The sequence below is a fragment of the Hirundo rustica genome, chromosome 25 (genome assembly GCF_015227805.2).
Source record: "Hirundo rustica isolate bHirRus1 chromosome 25, bHirRus1.pri.v3, whole genome shotgun sequence".
NCBI classification, from domain to species: domain Eukaryota; kingdom Metazoa; phylum Chordata; class Aves; order Passeriformes; family Hirundinidae; genus Hirundo; species Hirundo rustica.
This window is the reverse complement of record NC_053474.1, coordinates 873,143-897,104: the sequence shown is the minus strand read 5'-3', so window position 1 is coordinate 897,104 and position 23,962 is coordinate 873,143. Positions and strand designations below refer to the sequence as shown.

At 66.9% G+C, this 23,962-nt stretch overlaps 4 protein-coding genes across 6 annotated transcripts; 3 read left to right on the top strand and 1 right to left on the bottom strand.

The window, feature by feature from the left end:
• Window positions 1–508: 508 nt before the first annotated feature.
• On the top strand, window positions 509–3,968 carry TRIM63 (tripartite motif containing 63). The gene is given in 10 exon segments (XM_040086252.2): window positions 509–711; window positions 805–845; window positions 847–972; window positions 2,076–2,244; window positions 2,488–2,583; window positions 2,725–2,958; window positions 3,103–3,125; window positions 3,279–3,403; window positions 3,518–3,595; window positions 3,700–3,968. Coding segments are annotated over 10 exon segments (1,065 nt in total). The 5' UTR covers window positions 509–552; the 3' UTR covers window positions 3,714–3,968.
• Window positions 3,969–4,901: 933 nt separating this feature from the next.
• On the top strand, window positions 4,902–7,800 carry SLC30A2 (solute carrier family 30 member 2). The gene is made up of 9 exons (XM_040085967.2): window positions 4,902–4,962; window positions 5,092–5,291; window positions 5,536–5,682; window positions 5,910–6,063; window positions 6,147–6,303; window positions 6,481–6,586; window positions 6,679–6,813; window positions 7,445–7,687; window positions 7,781–7,800. The coding sequence occupies exons 1-9, from the start codon at window positions 4,913–4,915 to the stop codon at window positions 7,798–7,800; spliced, it is 1,212 nt and encodes a 403-aa protein (XP_039941901.1). The 5' UTR covers window positions 4,902–4,912.
• A 311-nt stretch (window positions 7,801–8,111) lies between these two features.
• On the bottom strand, window positions 8,112–15,937 carry EXTL1 (exostosin like glycosyltransferase 1). Of its 2 annotated transcripts, none has more exons than XM_040086248.1 (11): window positions 15,614–15,937; window positions 13,957–15,209; window positions 11,125–11,218; window positions 10,935–11,042; window positions 10,398–10,517; window positions 10,168–10,300; window positions 9,962–10,080; window positions 9,586–9,681; window positions 9,014–9,100; window positions 8,718–8,878; window positions 8,112–8,631 (listed from the first exon to the last, which is right to left on the bottom strand). In XM_040086248.1, the coding sequence occupies exons 2-11, from the start codon at window positions 14,889–14,891 to the stop codon at window positions 8,223–8,225; spliced, it is 2,262 nt and encodes a 753-aa protein (XP_039942182.1). In that variant the 5' UTR covers window positions 14,892–15,209; window positions 15,614–15,937; the 3' UTR covers window positions 8,112–8,222. The 2 variants fall into 2 exon arrangements, with proteins under 2 accessions (XP_039942182.1, XP_039942180.1); XM_040086246.1 differs by lacking the exon at window positions 15,614–15,937 and adding an exon at window positions 15,407–15,510.
• A 1,544-nt stretch (window positions 15,938–17,481) lies between these two features.
• On the top strand, window positions 17,482–22,107 carry PAFAH2 (platelet activating factor acetylhydrolase 2). 2 transcript variants are annotated; one of them, XM_040086250.2, is made up of 11 exons: window positions 17,482–17,547; window positions 18,401–18,500; window positions 18,661–18,808; window positions 18,996–19,092; window positions 19,191–19,259; window positions 19,357–19,471; window positions 20,651–20,764; window positions 21,035–21,126; window positions 21,224–21,394; window positions 21,508–21,656; window positions 21,800–22,107. In XM_040086250.2, exons 2-11 carry the CDS (start codon window positions 18,417–18,419, stop codon window positions 21,892–21,894), a joined length of 1,134 nt encoding a protein of 377 aa, XP_039942184.1. In that variant the 5' UTR covers window positions 17,482–17,547; window positions 18,401–18,416; the 3' UTR covers window positions 21,895–22,107. The 2 variants fall into 2 exon arrangements, with proteins under 2 accessions (XP_039942184.1, XP_039942185.1); XM_040086251.2 differs by having other exon boundaries at window positions 17,502–17,539.
• Window positions 22,108–23,962: the final 1,855 nt, after the last annotated feature.

Genomic DNA, 23,962 nt, shown 5'->3' with positions numbered 1-23,962 from the left:
GCCCGGGGAGGGGACACCCCGCTCCATGTGCCAGCCGCGGGGGCTGCGTCTCCCCAGAGCTGCCTGTCCCCTCCAAGCACGCAGGGAGCCACTGGCGAGGTGTTTGCACCCAGAAGTGGTCGTGTTTTGGGTGGTGGGGACAAACTCTGTTCAAGCCACCCGCTGGTGCGGCTGGCCCAGCCCTGCCCGATTTCTAGAACCATCACAACGTCCTAATGACCACGGGGCTGGTGTTCTGCCCCTCCTCGCCCCGCTGTGATGCTGCTTTGGGGCCCGTGCTGGTCCCAGGATGCGCAGCCGCTCCTCCGGGGTATTTACCCACAGCCCCGCTTTGGGCACGTCCCCGGCACGGGCGGGCAGCTCCTCCTGGACAGCCTGTGCCCGTCTTGTTTACCGGCCCTCGCCGAGGGTTCAGCGCCGTGTGACAGGTGCTGTCCCCGGACACCCGACACCGCGGCGGGATGGGGATCCTCGTGACGAGCAGCGAGTCATAAATAGCGGGGCGAGGGGTGCCGGCAGCGAGAGCGCTGAGAGGAGAGCACCGACGAGCCCATGGACTTCCAAGCCGGTATCCTGCAGGATGGCAGCCCCATGGAGAGCCTGGAGAAGCAGCTCATCTGCCCCATCTGCCTGGAGATGTTCAGCAAGCCCGTGGTGATCCTGCCCTGCCAGCACAACCTCTGCCGCAAGTGCGCCAACGACGTCTTCCAGGTGAGGGGGGGGTCCCCGCGCCCGGGCTGGGGGCGCTGGGATATCGTGGGGATACTGACGGAACCCCCCCGATGTTCATCTGCCCCTCCCCAGGCCGCCAACCCGTACTGGCAGAGCCGGGGCAGTCTGATTTCGGGGGGGCCGGTTCCGGTGCCCCTCGTGCCGCCACGAGGTGCTGCTGGACCGCCACGGCGTCTACGGGCTGCAGAGGAACCTGCTCGTGGAGAACATCATCGACATCTACAAGCAGGAGTGCTCCAGGTGGGCACGGGCGCCGTGGCTGGGGGGGACCTGGGGACCTGGGGACATGGGGACACGGGGATGTGGGGACATGGGGACATGGGGTCTTGGGGACACGAGGATGTGGGGATGGCTCCCTCCCGTGCCCCAGCACCAGCACTGAGACCCCAAAGATTGCACCTGGGGGTCTTTCTGCTCAGTGATCCCCAATTCAAATCCCTTGCTGACTCAAATCTTCTTCCCTCGACCAAAATCTTCCTCCCCAGACCCAAAACTTCCTCCCCCAGCCCATTTCTCCCCTCTGTCCCGAGCAGTTTGTGCCTCTGGCTGTCCCCGGGGGGTGGCGGGTCCCTGGGGAGGTGGTGGCAGCTGGGCACGTCCCGCTGCCCCCCGAGTGCTGTTGCTGGAACGTTCGGTGGGAGATAAGAGGTGTGGGGAGCGAATCCAGGCTGTGCTGGTGACAACGGGCACTGAGGCTGATAAGGGACAGAGGGACGGTTTGGGGGGGCCCCAGTGGTACAAACACAAAGCTGGGGGGGCACAGAGGGGTCACAGGCCCTCGAGGTAGAGCGGTGGCCCCGGCCAAATTCCCTGAAGCGCTGTAAATATTGTGTGAGAGCCATGGGGACGGGGACGATGGCACGTGGCAGGTGTCCGTGCCTGCCGGGGGGGCCGGGGGGGCCCAGGCCTGTCCCTGTTTCGGTGTTGGCTTGTCCCCACGTCCCTCCTTGCTGTGGATGGGACGATCGAGCTGCAGCCCCCAGCTGGGACCCCCGGGGGGTTTCTGGGTGTCCCCACCCCGGTCACACGATGAGTGACAACAAATCCGGGCAGCATGAGGCTAAAATTAGGTCCTGGTGCAGCTCCTCTGGATCGCAGCTGCCCTGTCCCCAGTGCCACCCTCGGCCTGCCCAGCGCCACACTGGCCTGAACTGGGACGGACTGGGGCGCACAGAGGCACAGAGGCTGGCGGCTCCCGAAGGAGCGGTGTGGGGTTGTGCCAGGCTCTGGCCTCTTTCCCGGGACCTGATTTTGGGGCGTCACCACGTTGGGGGTGACGCCGCAGCGGGGACACCATGGTGGCAGGCGAGGATGTCACCCTGACGGGGACGTCACCTCTCCAGCAGGCCTCTGAAAAAGGGGGAGCACCCCATGTGCAAGGAGCACGAGGACGAGCGCATCAACATCTACTGCGTCACCTGCGAGGTCCCCACCTGCTCCATGTGCAAAGTCTTCGGTGCCCACAAGGACTGCGAGGTGGCCCCTCTGCAAACCGTCTTCCAGGGACAGAAGGTGCGGCGGGGGGGACCCGGGGGGGCTGCGGGGGACGCGGCGATGTGCTGAGCCAGGACGGTCACAAATAACAGCGGCGTGGCTCACGGGGTATTAATAGCCCCCGGGTGACTGCGCCCAGGAGACAGACTATATTTAGAGCAGCCTGGTGAGGGATGTGGGGACGAGCAACGCCCCGTGTCGGGATGGGAGAAGTTCCTGTCTCCGCAGGAGTTAAAACTCCTTCTCCCTGTCCCTCACCAGACCGAGCTGAACAACTGCATCTCCATGCTCGTGGCGGGGAATGACCGCATCCAGACCATCATCTCCCAGCTGGAGGACTCCTGCCAGAGCACCGAGGTGAGGAAAGGGGGAAAAGGATGAAAAAGTACAAAATAAATGCCCCAAAGCCGGGCATGGCCGGGAGTGATGTGCAGCCCGTGGAGCAGGGAGGCCTCGGGATGTTGCAGAGGTGGCATCCCTCGTGCCATGTCCCCCCAGGAGAACAGCGAGGCGGCCAAGAGGGAGCTCTGTGCTCGCTTTGACGCCCTGGCAGCGCTGCTGGAGGAGAAGAAGGCGGAGCTGCTGCAGCGCATCTCGCAGGAGCAGGCGGACAAGACCTCCTTCATCCAGAGCCTCATCTGCCAGTACAAGGAGCAGCTGGAGAGGTCGAGCCGGCTAGTGGAGACGGCAATCCAGGCAGCCGAGGAGACCGGCGGGGCCGCCTTCCTCCTGGTGAGACCCCCAAACCCACCCGCTCCCCGCCGGAGCCCCGCGGCGTCCCACTGTTGGGGGCGACCTGGTGGCTGCCGTGGCTCCACTCACCTCCTTCTCCTCCCTCTTGTCCTCCTCCTCCTCCTTCCCCTTCTCTCTCCACAGAATGCCAAGCAGCTCATAAAAACGTAAGTGCCCAAACCGGGGAACTCTCCGTGACCCCAGCCCCACGGGCAGGGCTGGGCGGGTGGGGGATGCCCTGGCCCCCTGCCCCGGCGCCCCAGGGTGTCCCGGCTCAGCCAGGGGACAGGGACACAGCCATCCGTGCTCTCCCTGCCCAGGATCGTGGAGGCCTCCAAGGGTGGTCGCCTGGACAAGATCGAGCAGGGCTACGAGAGCATGGACGCCTTCTCCGTGAGCCTGGACCACCTCACCGAGGCCGTCCACGCCTTGGACTTCAACCCCGGTAATTCAGCCCCCAACACCCCTCCACTGAACCCCACCCAGCTGGGGACACCCAGCGCTGCTCCCGGTGGCTCCCGGTGGCTCCCGGTGACCTTTGGCCGCTTGTTTGCAGCAGAGGAAGATGAGGAATACTTCGATGGGGAGGAAGAAGAGGTGGAAGAGGAGAACGCAGCTCCCGAGAGGACAGTGATGGGTAAGGGGCCGAGCGTGGCTGAGCCCACCTCCCCAGGACCCTCCAGCACCCATGGGGGCTTTGGGGGCTTGGGCCCTCCTCGATCACCTCATCCTCTCCCTCAGCAGCTTCCCTGTAGCCACAGCGACGTTGCCGGCGCGGGATGAACGCCCCCGGGCACGGGATGTCCGGCGACGGATTTGGGATTTGGGATTTGGGATTTGGGACGGGGGCACACGGCAGGGACCGGCGGCCTGGCGAGCCGGCGCCTGCTCCAGCACAGGACACTTTTCTAATACGGGTGCAAATAGGACAATTCCGCACGTTTTGTAATTCCCTTGTTTTGTATATAACCGTTTCACGGATTTGAAATTTGTGTATTTTGTAAAGAAAACCGGTGTTTCGGGCGGTTGTTTTCTTCCTCGCCTCTCGCGCTCGGGGTTGGGTTTGCCAGGCTGGTGCCATCGCTGGCGTCCCTGCCAGCACCCGGCGTGGCAGAGGGACACCTCCGGTCCAGCTCTTAATTTCCAGCCTCATTAGCACCTCTGGCAGTGCTGGCAGCTGCTCCTGGCCGCCCGCCCGGGATGTAACAGGTCGGCACCCGGCAGGATTTATCTCCTGGGGATGGGATGTCCTGTCCAGGGCTTGCCCTGGGCTGGAGATGTGGCACAGGGAGGGCTGAGGATGCTCCAGCCCCCGAAATGGGGATGGTCTTGGCATCGAGCTGATGGCTTGCTGCTGACTGAGCCCAGAAATACACCTTGGATGGAAAAATACACCATAAATGCAAATACACATCCTAAGTGCTAAAGTTCCCCATAAAGGCTTTTCTCCCGAAAAAACCCAAGCCCTGCTCAGCGAGGGCCGAGGGGAAACTGAGGCAGCACCCGGAGGTGAGCCACAAGTGCAATTAGCACCAGGGTAATTAAAGCTGCCCACCCAGGGCGGGGGGCAGGAGTCCTTGCTGTGGAGGGGGGGTCCAGGCTTATCCATCCCTCGGCTGGATCTAAACTGGGGGGTTCCCAGGGCTCCCCAAAGCAGGGACCCGGGGGTCACTGTGTGCCTTTGGAGGGGCCATGGGGATGTTCCAGCCCGGCTGTGCAGCTCCTGGGGACGCTCTGGGGGGGTCCCAGAGCGATCCCCCCACAGCAGCAGCCCCCCGAGGGGGCCCAGCCCGGGGCAGGCACCGCGGGCGCTTTGCAGCCGGCTTGGCCGTCCCTCCTCCAGCCGGGATTTGCACACGAATCCCGGCTCTTCACACGAGCCGAGGCCACCGGCTGCCACCAGCGCCGGCCGCACGCCGGGGTCACCCGCGCCGAGCCCGCGACCCGGAGGAGGATGGCAGCCGGCGACGAGAAGCGGCACCTCCTGAGCGGGGCCCCGGGCGGGTACGGGGGCGCGGGGGGGTTTGGGGAGGTCGTGGCCCCTCTTTGCCGTGCGGCTCCCGAGCGGGGTCCGGCCGCGGAACGGGCTGCGGGGAGCGCTCGGGGTCCGACCCCCTCCGCTTTGCCCGGCAGGTCCTGCGCGGGGGCTGCGCGCAAGGACGGGCACGACGCGGGGCACGGACAGGAGCTCGCCCTGGAGCTGGGGACGCGGCGTGGCCAGCACTGCCACACGCGGGGCACCCAGGGCCACCCCGGCCAGCAGCGGCGGGCGCGCAGGAAGCTCTACCTGGCCGCTGGCATCTGCCTCTTCTTCATGGTGGGGGAAGCCGTGGGTGAGTGCTGGGCGCAGGCTCCTTCGGGGTGCTCCCCGTGGGGGCACCCCAGGGGCTGCCCAGAGCCCCTCTTGTCCCGGATTCGCTGCTGTGGGTGCGGCCAGAGCTCCCCGTTGGCTTTCTGTGGGTCAAAACCCCCCGTGGGGCCCCGCCGTGGCGCGGGCTGAGCTGATCTGTGCCCAGCCCGGGGAAGGAGCCCGGCCGTGTCCCCCGCGATGTCCCCCTGATGTCGCCGTGTCCGCAGGCGGGTACCTGGCACACAGCCTGGCCATCCTGACGGACGCTGCCCACCTCCTGACGGACTTTGCCAGCATCATGATCAGCCTCTTTGCGCTCTGGGTGTCTTCACGCCCGCCCACCAAAACCATGAATTTCGGATGGCACCGGGCAGGTAACGCGGCGGCACCACCCCGGGGATGCCATCGGAGCAGCCCAGGGTGCCCTCCCCGAGCGGACCAGGGGCTCCGGGGTGCTCTGAGGGGCCTGGGGAACCCTGGCAGAGTCCTGGCAGGGTGGAGAAGGCAAGGCAGAGGCCAGGAGCGTCCCCGGGGATGGGCGCTGGGTGCCCCAGCAGCGCCGGGAGCGGCGCAGCAGCAATGCAGGGGCATCTCTCCGCAGAGATCCTGGGGGCCCTGCTCTCCGTGCTCTCCATCTGGGTGGTCACCGGGGTCCTGGTCTACCTGGGGGCCCAGCGCCTGCTCTCGGGGGAGTACGACATCGAGGGTGGGGTCATGCTCATCACCTCCGCCTGCGCCGTGGCCGTCAACATCGTGTACGTGCGGGCCCTGCCCCTCCCAGGGTGTCCCCTCCCTGAGCCCGGGGGTCCCCGGGGTGTCACCGCTGCCCTGCCCGCAGGATGGGGGTGGCTCTGCACCAGACGGGGCACGGGCACAGCCACGGGGCAGCCGGCGAGCAGCCCAACGCCAGCGTCCGCGCCGCCTTCGTCCACGTCCTGGGGGACCTGCTGCAGAGCGTCGGCGTCCTCATCGCCTCCTACATCATCTTCTTCAAGGTCGGGGCGCTGCGGGGGGAAAGGGGGTGCTGGGGACGCGGGGACAGCGGCTCTGGACAGCCGTGGCCAGGCAAAGGGCGAGACAGAGAGGGCTGTGTGCCCGCCCTGCCGGTCCCGAGGGGGATTTGGGGTGAGGTGAGGGTGCTGGAAGGGCCTCACCCCCTCCCACCCCCTCAGCCCGAGTACAAGTTCGTGGATCCCATCTGCACCTTCCTCTTCTCCGCTCTGGTGCTGGGGACGACGCTGACCATCCTCCGCGACGTCCTCCTCGTCCTCATGGAGGGTAGGGACCCCCGGGGGGGGCTCTGGGCTGCGGGGTCACCCACGGGTGTCCTGGGCCCCGTCCCTGCAGCTGCCGCGGCTCTGCCTCCGCAGGGACCCCCAAAGGGATGGATTTCAACGCGGTGCGGGAGACGCTGCTGGCGGTGCGGGGCGTGGAGGCCGTGCACAGCCTGCACATCTGGGCACTGACAGCGGCACAGCCACTGCTCTCGGTGCACATCGCCATCAGTGAGTGCCACCGGGGACAGGGGGACAGGGGGACAGAGGGGACAGGGGGGACAGGGGGGACAGGGGGGACAGGGGGGACAGAGGGGACAGAGGGGACAGAGGGGACAGGGGGGACAGGGGGACAGGGGGGACAGGGGGGACAGGGGGACAGAGGGGACAGGGGGGACAGAGGGGACAGAACCCTGCTCTCAGTGCACATCGCCATCAGTGAGTGTCACCGGGGGTCGGGGGGACAGGGAGACAGGGGGACAGAGGGGACAGGGGGGACAGAGGGGACAGGGGGGACAGAGGGACAGGGGGACAGGGGGGACAGAGGGGACAGGGGGACAGAGGGGACAGGGGGGACAGAGGGACAGGGGGACAGGGGGGACAGAGGGGACAGGAGGGACAGAGGGGACAGAGGGGACAGAGGGGACAGAGCCCTGCTCTCAGTGCACATCGCCATCAGTGAGTGTCACTGGGGGTCGGGGGGACAGGGAACAGAGGGGACAGAGGGACAGAGGGGACAAAGGGGACAGGGGGGACAGGGCCCTGCTCTCAGTGCACATCACCACCACCGAGTGTCACAGTGCCGGGCGGGGAGGGCCGGGGTTCCCCCGCACCCCGACATCCCCACGTTTTCTCCGGGCAGACGCGGCTGCCAGCGCGCAGGAGGTGCTGGAGGAGGCCAGCTCCCGGCTGCAGGGAGCCTTCCGCTTCCACAGCACCACCATCCAGGTGGAGAGCTACTCCGAGGAGATGCGGGACTGCCGGGAATGCCAGCCCCCCCCGCGACTGACTCCCGCCCTCGCCTCCCGGGGGAATTTTCATGTGCGGAAAATAAAGCGGAGCTCACGGGGCTGTGGGGGGATGTTGGGTCCGGGTGTTATCTCCGGTATCTGCGGGAGCCAAGGACAGACCCACGGCTGTGGCAGCCTGGGAGCGGCTGTTGGAGGCCAGCCACCTAATATTCCCTGTTTCTGTTCAGCTGGGAGGAAAGACAGCTGAAACACCCCTTCTCCCTTCTCCAGGGAGTGCTGCGAGGCAATGGGGTGCTGGGCTGCCCAGGGGCTGCGGGGCACCCAGCTGCAGGGAGGGAGGGAGGTCACACACCGCTTATCGCTCCTCTGTTTGCCCTCGGGAAGGTGAAGGACTCTCCCTCCCCTCAGGGCTGGGGGAGGTTGCCCGGGTTATTCCCGGAGCGCCGACGGAAGAAGCGTTGGAGCACCCAAAAGCTGATGTTCCCAGTGCTCCCAGTGCTCTCAGCGCTCCCAGCGCTTCTCCCACATCATCCCACAGCCACCATCAGGATCCTTCCTCTCCTCCCTCCTTTATTGCACTGGTAAAACCCAATAACGAGTAAAACCCCGTCAGCAGCGGCCTCCTGCTCCCGAGGGCTCCACGGGACACGGCCCCGGCCCCGGCAGCGCTCACGGCTTCTCCAAGCTCGGGTATTTCTTGCGCAGGACGGACACCTGGTCCTTGAAGAGGACGGGGTCGAGGCGCAGCTGCGAGGACACCAGGGGCATGTAGCCAAACCAGTCGGCCAACTGGTTGAGGCAGTCCTGCCGCCGGGAGAAACGCCGGCTGCCGGCCGTGCCCGCGGCCTGGGCAGGGGCAGAGCGCGGGGCCGGGGGGCTCAGCGCAGCCCCTTCCCTACATTCCGCCTGCTGGGCCACCCCCTCCTTGTGCTGCTTGCGCTGGGTCACCTTGATGGGTGGCAGCTTGGTGACGGCGGCCACCAGGACGTTCATCAGGATGTCCTCGCAGGCGGCCAGCCCGTCCACCAGCTCCCGCAGCCCCGCGGGCAGGTACTGGGTGAAGAGGCTGTGGTAGTACCTGGAGGGGGAGAACGGGGTGGGATGTGGCTGAGCCCCCAGGCCCCGCAGCCCCTCCTGGCCCCGCAGCCCCTCACGGTCCCATACCTGTGGTAGAAGGCGGCGGCGGTGAGGACGATGGAGAACTCGTTGGTCCATTTGGAGGTGCAGCCCCAGCGCCCCTGCTCGGGGTCCCAGAAGTGGCTCTGCGCGGGGAAGCCCACGATGCGCTCGGGGAAGCTGCGCCACACCAAGAAGGCAAAGTCCACCTGGCACGGGGTGGGCACAGGGTGGGCACGGCGTCACCCACGGCGGCGTCACCCACGGCCCCTGGAGGAGCGGGGACACGGGGACAGCCCTGCGGTGACACCGAGCGCCCGAGGGAGCCGGAACCGCGGCCTCACCTCGCTGGTGGAGAGGCTGGTGTCCTCGTCCAGGCTCAGCACCGCGTCCGTCTGGATGGCCTCGAAGGGGAAGAAGCGGTCGCTGAGCTGTGGAGGGAGGACAGAGGGGTGGGGCTGTGCCGTGGCTGTTCTGCTCCCTGCCCGTGTCCCAGGCTCCATGCCTGTATTCCAGATCCCTGCCTGTGTCCCAGACCCCTGTCCATGTCTATCCCAGACCCCTGCCTATGTCTGTCCCAGATCCCTGCCCGTGTTCCCAGATCCCTGCCCGTGTTCCCAGATCCCTGCCCATGTCCCTGATCCCTGCCCATGTCCCAGACCCCTGCCCATGTCCCAGACCCCCACCCGTGTCTGTCCCAGACCCCTGCCCATGTCCCAGACCCCTACCCATGTCCCAGACCCCTGCCCATGTCCCAGACCCCTGCCCATGTCCCAGACCCCTGCCCATGTCCCAGACCCCCGCCCGTGTCTGTCCCAGACCCCTGCCCGTGTCCCAGACCCCTGCCCATGTCCCAGACCCCCACCCATGTCTATCCCAGACCCCTGCCCGTGTCCCAGACCCCTGCCCCTCTCACCTTCCCCCTGCCCCGGACGATGGTCAGAGGCACGGTGCTCTGTGGCCATTTCCTGCTCGGGGGTGGTGGCTTCTCGCAGCTCCACAGGACCACGATCTGCGAGGGCGAGGGCAGGTGTGGGCAGAGGGGTTTGGTGGGTTCTCTACTCCAGCCCAGACCATCCCAAAACCTCTCATGGCAGTTTGGGCCAGCATAAACTCCCACCTCCACCCCAGAGGGCTGCAGTCACAGCTCTGCCCCCCCAAAGGTGACACCATCAGCCCACCCTCCACTCCTCAACCCACCCATCCCCTGCCCGACCCACGGGACCCAGCCCCACCGTCCCGCCGGATCCCTGGAAGCTGCTCCAGGCGACGCGGGACCCAGCTCCTCCTACCTGGGCACAGTACTGGGATCCAGAGACGGCCTGGATGAGCCTGAGGATGGGCTGGGACAGCGACCCCGCCTGTGAGACCGCCCGGATGAAAGCCGTGAACTTGTTGGAGGGGCTGTAGCCTGGAAAAAACGGTGGGGAAGGGAAGGGAGAGCTGTTGCGGCACGCCCCGAGTTTGCCGTGCTCAGCCGGGGCAGGCGGGATCCTACCGTGCTGCAGGTAGTAGAAGGGAAAATCCCCGAGGTGGGTGGAGAAGTCGGGCAGGACCAGGAGCCCCCCGGGCAGCGCGTTCCAGAGGAACCGGGAGCGGGAGCGGTGCGGAGACAGCCGGTCCTTGATGATCTGCCGGAGGCCCGAGTGATGCTCCCGGCACCCCGGCTGTGAGCCCGGCAGCCGGGGTGGGGGGCTCGGGGTGGGGGGCTCGGGGTGGGGGGCTCACCTCCAGCGTGGTGTGCACGATCTTGTCCACGGAGGAGAAGTAGGCCTCCCACAGGAACTGGGTCTGCTGCTGGAAAGCCAGCACGCGCTCCGGGTGGATGCAGCGCACGGCCGAGGGGATCTGTGCCGGGGGAGCAGCGGGGTCCTCGCCTCAGCTTCCCCCCGGCTGGGCTCCTTGCCTCTGCCCCTCCAGCTGTGCCAGATCCCACGGGACCGCCCCTGCCCACGGACGTGGTGCCACCCTCCCCCGCGGGGCTGCCTCTCCTCTCCCTGGAGCAGGACGGGGCCCGGGATTCCCGAGGGTTTGTGCCTGGGAAGATGCTTCCCACCTTCCCCCCGAGACAAACAGAGCCCCAGGGCTGCAGCTGGACCGGGACCCCCATCCCAGTCGGGGTCAGACCCTCCTGCACCTGCCCACAGCAGCTGCCAGGCTCGGCTGCCAGGGGTTCACCCCCGGGCTGGGCTGGGGGCTCCACCACGGCTGGCATTAGGGTCGGGGGTCTGGTGCCCGGCGTGGGGCAGGACCTGGGGCCGGTACCTGCAGCAGGAGCCTCTCGCTGCCCACCACAGCAGCTTTGCCCCAGTCGATGGCCTCGGCGAAGGGCAGCTCCCAGCCGTCACTCAGCAGCACCGGGATGCAGGCGGCCTGTGGGGGGACCCCGCAGGCTGGGACAGAGCCCCCGGAGTCCGGGGAGAGCGTCCCTGGTCCCCCTGGCCACCCTCTGTACCTGCAGAGCCTCGAGGAAGCGGAAGGAGCCCAAGCGCCTGCCCCGGGGCACGATGCAGAAGGTGGAGTTGTGCAGCAGCTCCTGGTAGTCAAACCTGGGGTGGGAGAAGGGGCGGGGGTCAGGCATGGCCCCCTCCCCTCCTGGGAGCACCCCGGAGGTGCTGCTGGCACCCGGCACGTGTGGAATCAACCCAGGGCAGCGTCAGGATCGCTTTGGACGGATCCGGGCTCCGCACATCCCCGGATTTGTGGGAGCAGAGATCTCCTGGGGGATGAAGGGAAGCACCCGGGCATCCCTTAACAAACGGGGATCAGGGGTAGGACCCCGGTGCCCTTCCAAGGCACGACCCAGCTCCTCCCACCCTCCAGCAACGGCACCACGCGAACCCCCGAGCCCGAAACCGCGGCGAGTCCCGCTCCGTGCCCAGACTCGCAGGGCAGGACCGGCCCTGCCCGCCCCGGCAGCGTTCGGGGGTGGGCAGCGGGCGCCCGCAGCGCGGCCCCCCCGGCCCGGGGCTGTCAAAGCCCCTTCTGTGCCGCGCTGGGGAGAGGCTCGGCCGCTGCCGGGTCCCTGCGGCCGCGCCGGAAAATCCAATATTGACTTTAGGTCGGGACAGACCCCGTCTGTTCCTGCCCGCGGGGAGGGGCTGGGGGGGACTCGCAGGGCCCGGCCGGGTGGGTGGGAGGCCAAAAAGAGCCCTTGGAAGGTGTCGGTCCCCGGAGGAAGGGTGTCCCTGCGGTGGGAGCGCGGTGCCGGTGCCAGGCTGGGGGTGGAGGCTGTGTCACCCCCGCGGGTGCCGCCGCGCTCCGGGATGTGGGAAACCAGCCCCGATGCCAAGGCACAGAGTTGTACAATAAAACCCGCCGCTGGATGAATGTCTCCAAAGGATGCCAGAAACCTCGAGCCGTTAACTCTCCAGCTCCTGGCCGGGCACCCAGAGGGGTGACAGCGGCTCAGACAGCGCCCAGACCCCGCCACGAAACCACAGCAGCGACAGCCACATCCCCGGCTGTCACCCCTCCTCGGGGACCCCGAACCCTGCCGTGACCCCGGGCACCTCCGGGGGGCCGCCGGGGCTGGGTGGGCAGCGGGGCCCGTCCCGGGGGGCCGCGGGGAGGCTGGCGCCGGCCGGGCTGCGGGGCCGAAGCCTCCCGATGGAAACACTTCGCTCCTGACGCGCTGCGGTTTCCGGGCAATCGCCGTCAGGGCTTCCTTGTTTTGTCAGCAGCCGGGACGGGCGCCCGCCGCGCTCCCTTCGCCCGGCCCCTCCGTGGCTCCGGCCGGGCACGGTGCCGCCGGGCACCCCCGGCTCCGCAGAGCCTTTCCCAGCCCGCTCGGACTGCTCCGAGCGCAGGGCAGCGGCGCTGCCGCAAGCCGCCCTTCATCCCAGAACAGGACCGGATTGTTTGGGGCAGCCGGGAGGAGGATGATGGAGCTCCCAGCGGGGCCTTCCTCTGCTCCCGGAGCTGCCTGCACCGGGACAGCACCCGGCACCCCGGGGTCTCACTTTGCGCCCTGTCCGGGCCTGGGAACGTCTCCCGGGGCAGGAGGGCATCGATCCCCGCGGGAGCTCGGGCAGGAGGGCATCGATCCCCGCGGGAGCTCGGGCAGGGCCGGCTCTGGTGGAGGTGCCGGCGGTTTCTTGCCCCGTGTCCCACAGGGACGAGCGGGCGGTGGAGGCTCGGGGTCACACAGGAGCCCGCTGCCCTGCGCTACGTGCTCCGCACCGATCCGCTGCCCAAAGCCATCCTGGGAGAGGTGTAAATCCCCCTGTATTTGCAAACAGCATTAGGGGATTACCTGGGTGAGCGGATGGGGGGAATTCTCATCCCTCATCCCAGCGTGGGGCTGGCCTTGGGCCCGCTGTCCCACCAGCCCCGCTGTCCTGCCGTGCCCCATCCCAAAGGGACTTGGCTGCAAGTGCTGACCCGGCTGGGCTGGTGGAACCCTCCAGACAGGGCCATGTGGTGCCTGGCCAGTCCCGAAGCCCCGGCTAATCCCAGTGCCAGCACCCCAGTTCCACTTTTACCTCCTGGCACCTCCTAAGACGCTTTGAGGATGATGCCCAACGTAGCCTCTCCCCATCTGCTCTCCAGCAGGGTGGCTGGGGATGTCCCCGGGCACTGGGACAGGGACCGGCCCGCTGTCTGTGGGATGGGGTCTGTGTTCACCAGCCCTGGATTCGGCAGCTGGTGATGGGTCCCAAGCAGTGGGATGGGGAGGTGAGGAGCTGGCATGTGTCCCTACAGAACGGAACCCCCCAAACTCACAGAACTTTGTACCCCCAGTTTTTCCACCAGCGTGTCCACCACACGCTGCTGCCACCACGTCCATTTGTGATGGGGGACGCAGGGGGGGAACCCCACCCACCGCCACCAGTTGAGCTCGGGGCTGCCCGCGCTGGGACACCCACAGACCCGCCAGTTTTGTGGGATTTTCAGCGGAGCCAGTGAGGGGGGACGTTTCGGGCTCATCTCCAAGAGAAACGTTTATGTTGGGGGAGAGCGGGAGCGGGGGGGAGAAGAAAAGCGTCATTCATCAGCGTTCGGAAAAAGGGAAATCGTATTAGAGGCGGTGGCAGCGATTGCAGATAAGAGCTGCTCCCGCCAGATTACTCCAACTTTAATACAGAGCGGGAAAGCCCTGAGCAGTCGGCGCCTCGCTCCCCGCTGCGCAATGAAACCCTCACCCACGGCAGGAGAACACAAACCTCCCCTCTCTGGAGGCCCGGGCGCCACAGACGGTCGCGGCTGCACCCCGCAGAGAGGCTGGGACGCTCGTGGGGTGTCCCATCGCCCCAGACCCTCCTCTCCCGCCCCATCTCCGGCTCACCTCTCGTAGTCGACGTTGTCCTTGTCACAGCGCGTGTCCTTGTGCTTCTCCCAGTCCTTGCCGTGCTTGCAGGTGGTGAGGGAGATGATGTCCTTGCCGTTGTGGATGTGGTGCAGCGCGTTCCGGGTGCCCGAGCCGATGCCGGTCAGGTAGCGCTTCCCCTTGAACACCAACAAGTATTTCTTCTTGGGGGGCACCGAGTCCCGGTACAACCAGCCCCTGTCCCCGCCGCGCTGCGGGTGGTCCTTGGAGAACAGAGGGATGGAGACGTCGAAGCCGGGCCGGAAGCTCTGGGTGTCGAAGCTGGCTTTGGCCAGCATGGCCTGGCCGGTGTCGAAGCCCAGCTCGCCCGTGTAGCCGGGCCAGGTGCCCGAGTAGAGGTTGAAGATGAGGTGGTTCCTGCCACCGTTCCAGAGCGCGAAGCCGCGGATCCTCTCATCCACGTTGCGGACGTACTGGCCCGAGAGGTGGTCGCGGTCCAGCGTGTCGATGCTGAGGATGAACAGGCAGGCTTCCTCGGGGTTCAGGGTGTGGTAGCGGGAGCGCTCGATGGAGCTGAGGATTTTGCCGTAGGTCTCCGAGACGGGCTGGCCCCGCTCCTGGGGGTAGGTGAACACTTTGAAGCCGTGCCTCTCGCACCGGGAGAAGTCGAAGCAGGTTTCCATCCGGCATCTGCTGCTCCCGTAGACGCTCAGCCGTGCCGCCCGCCGCTCCCGGGGGGACAGCAGGGAAGGGTCCCCATCCCTCTGCAGCTCCTCGGGGTCCGCAAAGCTTCTGAGGAGGGTCCCATCCGTCCAGCGGGGCCAGTTCCTCCGGGCTTCTGCTTTCCTCCCGGAAAAGAAAGCCAAACGGCGCAGCTGATCCCCTCCAAAGAGGAAAAGCAGGAGCCAAGAGGCAAGGAAAGTCAGGAAAATGTATTTCTTCCTGGTCTGCATAGGTTCACGTGCGGCCCCAGCTCCTCATCGGGCTCAGATGGGTGCCAGAGTCCGGTCAAGGGGCCGATGTTCCCAGTCCCAGGAGGGTGGTGGGACGGCTCCTGGCCCCCAGGTATCGTCCTGTGCCCTTGCAGCCTGTGACAATCCCCAAATCCCTGCTTTCTGCCCGCTCTGCCCGGGGCTGTGCTGGTTTTTCGGGATCGTCCCGGTGTCGGGCTGCAGAGCAGAGCCCGGTGCCGCGGTGTCCCGGCCGCTCACTTCTCCGGGCCCCCGAGCCGCGACAATGACATTTCCATCGCTTGACCCAGCTTCAAATCCCTGGGGAAAGGGAGAGGTCGAGTCGTCACCGTCCTGTCGCCGCCAACCGTGCCACCACAAGTGGTTTCACACATCCCTGCAGCGGGAACCCCCCCATCCCCGGCTCCCTTGGGAATAAAACCCTGGGAATCAACCCTCCCGCAGCCACCGGAGCCCCCTCTCTCCCCTGCTCCTTCCCTGCCCGGTCCCCCCGTTACCTTCGGGGAGTGGCGGTCCCGGGTGGGTGCGGGGCCGCCGTGTCCCGGAGCCCCGATCGCCGGCTGCCCGCGGCTCCGGGCTGCATCCCCGCCCGGGGAAGGCGGCGGAGCAGCCGCCGAGCCGCCCCGCGGGGCTCCCGGTGCGCGGCAGGGCGGAGGAGCCGCTGCGGGGCCGGGGCCGGGGCGTGTGTGTCACCCCCTTGTCACCTTGTCCGTCTGTCCCTGCGCTGGGCTCTCTGTCCCCGAGTCCGCCCGGATGCCTGACCGAGACCCCAGCCGGTCCCCCCTGTCCTCCTGTCTGTCCCTCCGCGGGACTGGCTGTCCCCTGTCCGTCCGTGTCCCCTGCGGGGCTCCTGTCCCTCTGTCCCTTCCCAGATCCGACCGTCCCTCGTCCGTCCGTGTGTCTGTCCCGCCCAGGGCTGGCTGTCCCCTGTTCCCCCCGGGGCTGGCTGTGCCCTGTCCGCCTGTCAGTGCCCGCGGGGCTGGCTGTCCCCGTGTCCGTGTCCCCGTGTCCGTGTCCCCGTGTCCGTGTCCCTCTGTCCGGCCGGTCCCGGTGCTCCCGCGTCCCCCCCGCCCTGGCCCCGCCCCCGGCTCCCCATTGGCTCTCGGCTGAGCAGTGGGCGTGTCCATTGCCGCGCCCACGTGGGATCCTCGCGAGCTCCGGGGGTCCCGGGGGGGGCCGGGGCTGAGCGGGGACCGACCCGTGCCCGTGTCCCCATGTCCCCGTGTCCCCCTGTCCCTGTGTCCCCCTGTGTCCCCATGTCCCGATGTCCCCCTGTCCCCGTGTCCTCCTGTCCCCGTGTCCCCCTGTGTCCCCCTGTATCCTCCTGTCCCCATGTCCCCCTGTCCCCCTCTGTCCCCCTGTCCCGGTGACCCCCGTGACTCCCAGGAGAGGGGACAGGAACAGGAGCCAAGCAGGAGCCTGGCCCGAGTCGATCCCGTTAAAGTCGGTCCCTGTGAGCGCTGTGAGCCCGGTGCGGGGGTCCCCGGTGACAGCACCAGGACCCCGGGGCTCACCATGACCCCCCCCAGTCCCTCTGGGCTCAGTTTGGAGCAAGAGCAGGACGGCCCCAAGCAGCCGAGCTGTCGCCCTCCACCTCCGCCCGTGATCCTCTCCCCGGGTGGCTCTGCCGGGGTGGTTTGGGGGTGCTGGGGGGGCTGACCCCATTCCGGCGAGCCGGGCGTGGGCTGGGCCCGGCGGCACGGACAGGTCCGGGCTCGTCTCTCCCACCCCGTCCCGGCATCCGCGGCCACGGCAGCCGCCCTCGCCCTGCCCCGCCGGCCGGGCAAGCCGGGACCGGAGCGCTGGATCCCGGCCACGGGTGTGACAGCGCGGCCACGGGTGTGACAGCCCGGCCAGCCTCAGCCGGCGGCCGCATCGACGGCTGCGGGCACGGGCTGGGTTCCCCTCTCCCTGCCCCAGCCCCAGGGGACGCAGACAGTGCCAATCCCAGGGCTCTGTCCAGCGCCCAGTGCGTGCCTCAGTTTCCCCAGTCACCCAGGGGAGCCTGGAGCGGGGCTGCGTGTGCGGGAGCCTGGTAGAGACGGTTTTCACCAAATCTTTGGGTATTTATTTGCCAGCCTGGCTGGCTCGGCCCCGCAGGGAATTAATCCCTGGCCGCAGAAGGGATTACTGAGGACCTGGGGCCGCTTTAGCTCCCCAAAGCGGATTAAGCAAAGGACAGGGAACGTGGGGATGGGCGGTGAGAGCCCCAGGGCAGCGCTGGCCTCTGCGGGGGACAAGGGGACGGGAACCCGGCTGGGCACAGACACGGACAGGGCAGCCCTGGGGTTGGGGCGCTGCCCACGGGCACAGCCCCTACGGAGGGGTCACAGCTGCCACGGCGGGACTGGGGCTGTGCCCTGAACTGGGGGCACCGGGAGCTGTCACTTTGCGCTGGTGGCACCGGGAGCTGTCACTTTGCACTGGTGGCACCGGGAGCTGTCACTTTGCGCTGGTGGCACCGGGAGCTGTGTGTCGCCCCGGTGTCAGTGGCAGCTGTCATTCCGTCCCGGTGACACCAGGAGCCGTGTCCCGTACTGGTGGCTACTGGGAGCTGTAGTCCGCGGTCATGGGCGGCGCTGGGAGCTGTAGGGCAAAGTGCGCTGGGACGTGCTGGGAGCTGTGACCCGGTGCGCTGGTGTGTGCGGGGAGGGGGATCCTGGGGGATGCTGGTGCTGGGCAGTTGTTGCTGGGAGGGCACAGAGGGAAACTTGGAGCTGGGAGAGACCTGGAAGCTTGGGAGGGGCACTGGGAGCTGCAGGGGGAGCTCGGGGTGGGGGCACCGGGAGCTTTTGGGAAGGGCTGGGAGCTTTTGGGGAGCACTGGGAGCTGCGTCTGTGCGGGCACTGGGACCTGGGGTGGAACTGGGAGGCGCTGGGAGCTGCGGGGAGCAGCGGGAGCTGTCAGGAGCACTGGGAGCTGGGGGTCACTGGGAACTGGGGGACAACCGGGAGCTGCGATGGTGACTGGGGGCGCTGGGGGGAGCGCTGGGAGCTGCAGGGACGGCTCGGGGGGACGGGCACCGGGGAGCACCGGGAAGCGCTGGGAGCTGTAGTCCGGCTGCGCGTACTGGGAGCCGTAGTCCGGGGACTGGGAGGTGTGGTCGGGGGCCGGGGCCATACTGGGAGGTGTGGTTCCGCAGCCCCAAGCGCTGCTGGAAGCTGTAGTTCTGCACTGGGGGTGCAGGGTCGCGTCCCCCCGTGGGTGCCAGCCCCGCACTGACCCCTCGGGGGGGACAGGACCCTCGGCAGGGTGGTCCTGGGGCAGCCCCACCCTCCCAGTCCCGGGACAGGAACGGGGGGGTCTCGTCCCTGAGCAGCGCCGAGGGGCTGTGTCCGGGGAACTCGAGGGCAGGGCTGGAACTGGGGGTCGCTGGGGTTGCCGGGGGCTGCCCGGGGTCCGGGCAATGGGAGAGGGGTGGGGAAAGGAGGAGGGAGCGAGTTGTGGTCCCTGGGGTGCGGGACAGACGCTGACCCCGTGTCTCCGGGCAGGCTCGGCTGCGGCAGCATGGGGGCGATGCTGGCGCTGCCCCCGGGGCAGGGACCCCACCAGGTGGGCTGCACGGATGTCATGGTGGGCCACACGCGGCAGGTACGGGGATGGGGACGGGGATCAGGGTGGGGACAGGGATCAGGGTGGGGACAGGGACCGGCGTCCTTGCAGCGCAAGGCGGCTGCAGCCAGCCGGTTTTGGACACGGCCACCACCCTCTGTGCTGTCCCCACCGTGTCCCCCTTCCTTGTCTCCCTCAGGGGCTCTTCTTTCGCCTCTTCTACCCGTGCCTGGCCCGGGCTGGGGCCGCGGAGCCGCTCTGGATCCCGCGCTCCGAGTACTGCGGGGGCCTGGCTGATGCCACCCTGCGCCGCCGCTGGTGCTCGGCCCTGCTCAGCATCGCCATCGGTGAGGGGCGACATCGCCACCCTGGGGCTCCCCGCCCCTTAGGGACCCCGCCCCGGTGGGCTTCAAGCCCTGCCCCGTGCCTGGGTGGACGCTGCAGGGCTGGAGCAGAGCAGGGATCTGTTCCACAGCAGCAGCGGCACCCCCTGCCCGTGTCCCCCCCTGTCCTGGGGGTTTCTCCTCCCTGCAGGCTCCTGCAAAGTCCCGGTGAGCTGGAACGGGCCTCTCAAGCCCCGCAGCAGCGGCTACCCCCTGATCATCTTCTCCCACGGCCTGGGAGCCTTTCGGTGCGGGGGAGCCCTGAGCAGGGCTGGCGCGGGGATGTGGGGTGGGGACGGCCCCGCTCGGACCTGCCCTGACCCCGCTGCCCCCACCCCCCTTCCAGGACCTTGTACTCTTCCATCTGCACTGAGCTGGCGTCCCGGGGTTTCGTGGTGGCAGCGCTGGAGCACAGGTGGGTGCCCAGGTGGCCACCAAGTTCGTGCTGGGGCTGGTGGGACATCGTGCCCCGGGGGGCAGCTGCCGGTGTCCCCTTCCCTGCTGCCCCGCAGGGACCGTTCCGCTGCCACCACCTATTTCTGCACGGCAGAGGCTGGGACGGAGGAGTGGATCCCCTTCCAGCGGGTGCCTCAGGGCCAGAAGGAGTTTTATTTCCGAAACAAGCAGGTACCGGGGCGGGGGTCTGAAATTCCTGCATCCCTGGGGATGCTCCTCCCAGTCCTGTATTGCCCGTATTTACTGAGCTTTCTCCTGGGAGATGACAGAAATCTGTTCAGCCTGTTTCTCGCTGTTTCCTGGTGTCCGTCTGTCCGGCTCTGGCAGGAGCCAGGCTGGCCTTTGCCATGGCTCTGGGAAATGTCCCCCACGCCCTGGGGAGAGCAGGACCTGTGCCCAGCCCAGCTCCGCACCGGCTGCTGGGTTTGTTCCCGCTCGGATTTTTGTCTCTCTGGGATTATCCCGGACAGCTGCTTGCTGGGGAGCAGGAAGGTTTCCTGCTGAGCCAAGTTCCCCCCCTCTGTTTGTTTCTGCCTCATTTAAAAGGACAACAGCAAGTGAAGATTAGTCGTGGAAGAGCTCTCTAGGAACGGAGGTGCTTTTGGCAGCCTTAAGTCACCTCCCAGCCTGTTTCTGTGTGTGCTCTGCCTCGTGGCACATTGCACAGAAAAGGGAAACAGTTTTCCTGAACCCACGAGCAGAAATGGTGAGGGAGAAAGAGAAAGAACTGATAAATAGAAGGAAATAGTTGCCATGTCGATGTCAATTTCAGTATTTTCTGTGTTGCAGGGAGCAAGAGAGAGGTTTTCATTGGAGTTTTTTTTTTGTCACTCGTCACCTTAAACGTGAACAGACACCAGCACCGGTGTCCTTAGGGCAGCCGAGGACGTGGCCTCAAAGTGGCTCCAAGTCAGGGCATCCTCTCCCTGAATCAGTTGTGATTTTAGGATGCTCCTGGGTGATGCCCCTGGGCTGGGTTTTAGGGGAACACCCAGGTTTGTTTCTGGGTTTGGGGTTCTGGGGTCCCTGTGGGGGTTTGGAGCAGGGGGTGGCTCGGCTGGGGGGCAGCTGGTGAGGATCCCAGGCTCTCCTTCCTCTGCTCCCCGCCCAGAGCAGAGCCTTTTGCTCATCTGCTGCCAGATTAACTGAATTAAAAACAAACACCAAAGAGAATCCACTCCAACAAAGGCTCTGTATCCCTGTGGGAGCCGCGTTTGCTGCGATCCAGGGAGAGCCCCATCGGAGAGAAGCGCTGGAGGAACGAGCCTGGAGGGGCACTGGGGGGGAAGAGGTGACCCCAGATTTGTGGGGTTGGGGCTGGGTTTACCAGGGAAGGGCTGACTGTTCCAGGTTCACCAGAGAGCGCAGGAATGCGTGCGGGCGCTGCGGCTCTTCCAGGACATCGCCGGCGGCAGATCTGTCCCCAACATCCTTCACCAGGGCTGGGATCTCTCCGTGCTGAAGGTATCTGGCTCTGGCTGGGGGCTCTGGGTGCCCCTCGGAGGCAGGATGAGTCCTGGCTGCCTGAGGCTTTTCCTCCTGGGACAAGAAGTGTCCGTGCAGAGCCGCAGCCTTCCACCCCCGTCAGCAGAGCCCGTCACACCGGCAGTGGGACGCGGCATTCCCCCCTCCCAGGAGACTGCTGATCTTCCCTTGGCTTTTTTGTCCCCAGTTTTGTCCCTCGGCCCCCGTGAGGTTTGGGCTCAGGCTCCTCAGCCCTCTCCCTTTTTGCAGGACAACCTTGACCTGACCAAAGTGGCTGTCATGGGCCATTCCTTCGGGGGGGTGACGGCGGTGCTGGCCTTGGTGAAGGAGCCCAGCTTCAGGTAGGGCGTGGCGGGGCCGAGGAGCTGCCGAGGCTCCGGGGACAGGGGCTCATCCCGGCGGGAGGGGGAGCCGCGGTGGCTGCCTGTCCTGCTCCAGGTGTGCCGTGGCTCTGGATGCCTGGATGTTCCCTCTGGAGAACCTGCTGTACCCGGAGGTGACCAAGCCCGTGCTCTTCATCAACACCGAGAAGTTCCAGACTCCCGAGAGTGTTGCCAAGATGAAGAGGCTGAGCTCCAGAAACAGCCAGACGAGGATTGTGACCGTGCTGTGAGCCAGGGGCTGGCACCCCCCGGCCGCAGGGAGCACCTGCGGGTGTCCCAGCAGGGAACCCTCGGGGTTCTGCCGCACGTCCCACTGACGCACATCCCTCCTCTGTCCAGGGGAACCGTGCACGAGGACCAGACCGACTTTGCCTTCCTCCCTGGGAAGCTCTTCAGCCGCATCTTCGGCAGCAGGGGGACCCTGGACCCCCGCAGGGCTCTGGCCATCACCAGCCGGGCGGCTCTGGCCTTCCTGCAGAGGCACCTCAGTACGGCCCGGGCTGGGGGCTCGGGGGCACGGGAGCTCCCTGGTGCTTCCCCAAGCACAGGGGTGTGGTGGCTGCCCCTGGGTGGCCCCTGGCACCTGGAGGGGATGAGGAGGTGACCCTGTCACCCTCTGTGCCCCGTGCAGAGCTGCAGGAGCAGTTTGCTCAGTGGGACGAGCTCCTGGAAGGCGTTGGGGACTCGGTGGTTCCGGACGCGCCCTTCGGCCGCTCACGCCTGTAGCAGCTCCGGGGGCACTGCTGGGAGCTGGGCACGGCGAAAATGACTCCTTCCTGCCAGGAGTGGAGCAGCCAGGAGGGGCAGGAGGACCCCGAGCAGAGCAGGACGTGGGGACGGGGCTGGTGGTGCTCAGGGAATGTGCCAGGAGAGCCCTCCCTGCTCGAGTGCCTGCACTGAGGGCTGCGGGGCCGAGGGAATAAAATCCCCAGGGATAAAGACTGAGTCGGCTGCCGCAGAGTAATGAAACCACAGAGGCCGTTGGGTTGGGTTGGGTTGGAGGGGCCTTTAAAGACCATCCCCAGCTTCGCTGTGGGTTGGGGGTGGTTCAGCCACGCCTAAAAGAGAAGCAGCATCGTGGCTCCAAGCACAAGGGCAAGGAAGATCCCATAATTGTCCCGGAAAACCGTGCGGATGGCTGACTCCGAGCCTAAACTCCGCAGGGGGAGAGGAGGAGGGTGGATTTCAGCAGGCTGGCTGGAAGGAGGAGTCTCTGAGCACCCCAGCGGGATGTGGGATGTGGGATGGGGACCGGGGTCGGCCTCGGGGCTGGAAGGGAAGCGGCACCCACAGCGATGCTGCTGCCCGCGGGGCCGCGCTGGCGGCGGCAGGAAAGCTTCGGGAACACCTGCAGCACATCCCGGCTCGCTCCAGGGATGTCGGGGGTGTTTTCTGAGGGGGGTCCGCTCCTCAGCCGTCCCGAGAAGGGGCCGGAGCCGGGGGATCCGCAGCGATTTACCGCGGGGGTCCTGGCGGTGTGGTGCGAGAGGCAGCGGGCGCTGGGCACGGCGGCAGGTGACAGTGGGTGACACCAGCGCCCTTCCCAGCGGAGGAGGGCACGGAAAAGCAGCTCCAGTGCCGGAGATACCCGTGTCACCGCCACCGGGACATGCTCACCTCGCAGGCACCGAGGGGAGGGGCAGCCCTGCGGCTGGGGATGCTCAGGGCGGCCCGGGGGAAGGCGCAGCGCAGGGGACATCCTCAGCTGCCAGGACATCGCCTTTCAGTGTCTCCTCCGCTCCCCGGTGACACACGGAGGACCGATGGGAGCAGAACCACAAGACCCTGCCGCTTTTAAGCCCTGCAGATATTAATTTTTAAACGTTTTTCACCTAAAGCGGCGTTTCCAGCCCTGCGCTCAGGCCGGGGTGCGGCAGCCCGCGGGGACAGGGCTGTGCTGGGGTGGCTGCGGGACATTCAAGGTCGCTGGATGCGACGAATCGTGCGGCCGAGCCCGGGGGGGAACGCGCAGAGCCCGACAGGTCCCGGTTTAACAGTGAGAGACAGCGACTGGTGCAGAAATCAAATCCCATTTTCCTGCCGGGATCTGCTCGGCGCTGGCAGCCCCGGGGGAGCGGCGGCACAGGGAGACGGGCTGGGAACTCTGCAGGGCTCTTATGTAAAGGCTTTCAGACACCGGCTCTGCTCAGGGGGGCTCTGGCATTCCTTAACCCTTCGCTGCTCGGGGAGCTGCTCATTCCCTCCCCGCTGCCTGTGGAGCAGGGGAGCAGAGGAGCGGGCAGGCGTCCCCCCTCCAGCCCCACATCGCTCTGCTCCCTGTTCCAGAGCTGGGGAAAGGGCAGCACCCTCCTCTCCAGCCCCACATCACTCTGCTCCCCGCTCCAGGGCTGGGGAAAGGGCAGCATCCTCCTCTCCAGCCCCACATCACTCTGCTCCCTGTTCCAGGGCTGGGGAAAGGGCAGCACCTTCCTCTCCAGCCCCACATCACTCTGCTCCCTCCTCCAGAGCTGGGGAAAGGGCAGCATCCTCCTCTCCACATCCCACATCCCTCTGCTCCCCGCTCCAGGGCTGGGGAAAGAGCAGCATCCTCCTCTCCAGCCCCACATCGCTCTGTTCCAGAGCTGGGGAAAGGGCAGCATCCTCCTCTCCACATCCCACATCGCTCTGCTCCCCGCTCCAGAGCTGGGGAAAGGGCAGCATCCTCCTCTCCACATCCCACATTGCTCTGCTCCCTGCTCCAGAGCTGCCACCACCGCACTCCTGCATTGCTTTTGTGCCTCTGAAGAAAAATCCTGGCAGAAAAGTGTTCAAAGGCCGCTTGGGCAGGGCAGAC

What these genes read in the sequence shown, in the direction of transcription:
- EXTL1 (XM_040086248.1), bottom strand. Translation starts at nt 14,891, where the DNA reads ATGCAGACCAGGAAGAAATACATTTTCCTGACTTTCCTTGCCTCTTGG. An exon ending in GACAACGTCGACTACGAGAG is followed by an intron (nt 11,219 to 13,956) that starts GTGAGCCGGAGA and finishes CTCCCACCCCAG; the next exon opens with GTTTGACTACCAGGAGCTGC. An exon ending in TCGTCCGGGGCAGGGGGAAG is followed by an intron (nt 9,101 to 9,585) that starts GTGAGAGGGGCA and finishes CTCCCTCCACAG; the next exon opens with CTCAGCGACCGCTTCTTCCC.
- PAFAH2 (XM_040086250.2), top strand. Translation starts at nt 18,417, where the DNA reads ATGGGGGCGATGCTGGCGCTGCCCCCGGGGCAGGGACCCCACCAGGTG. An exon ending in TGGTGGGCCACACGCGGCAG is followed by an intron (nt 18,501 to 18,660) that starts GTACGGGGATGG and finishes TGTCTCCCTCAG; the next exon opens with GGGCTCTTCTTTCGCCTCTT. An exon ending in GGGATCTCTCCGTGCTGAAG is followed by an intron (nt 20,765 to 21,034) that starts GTATCTGGCTCT and finishes CCCTTTTTGCAG; the next exon opens with GACAACCTTGACCTGACCAA.
- SLC30A2 (XM_040085967.2), top strand. Translation starts at nt 4,913, where the DNA reads ATGGCAGCCGGCGACGAGAAGCGGCACCTCCTGAGCGGGGCCCCGGGC. An exon ending in GCCGTGGCCGTCAACATCGT is followed by an intron (nt 6,064 to 6,146) that starts GTACGTGCGGGC and finishes CCCTGCCCGCAG; the next exon opens with GATGGGGGTGGCTCTGCACC. An exon ending in GGGTCCGGGTGTTATCTCCG is followed by an intron (nt 7,688 to 7,780) that starts GTATCTGCGGGA and finishes GTTTCTGTTCAG; the next exon opens with CTGGGAGGAAAGACAGCTGA.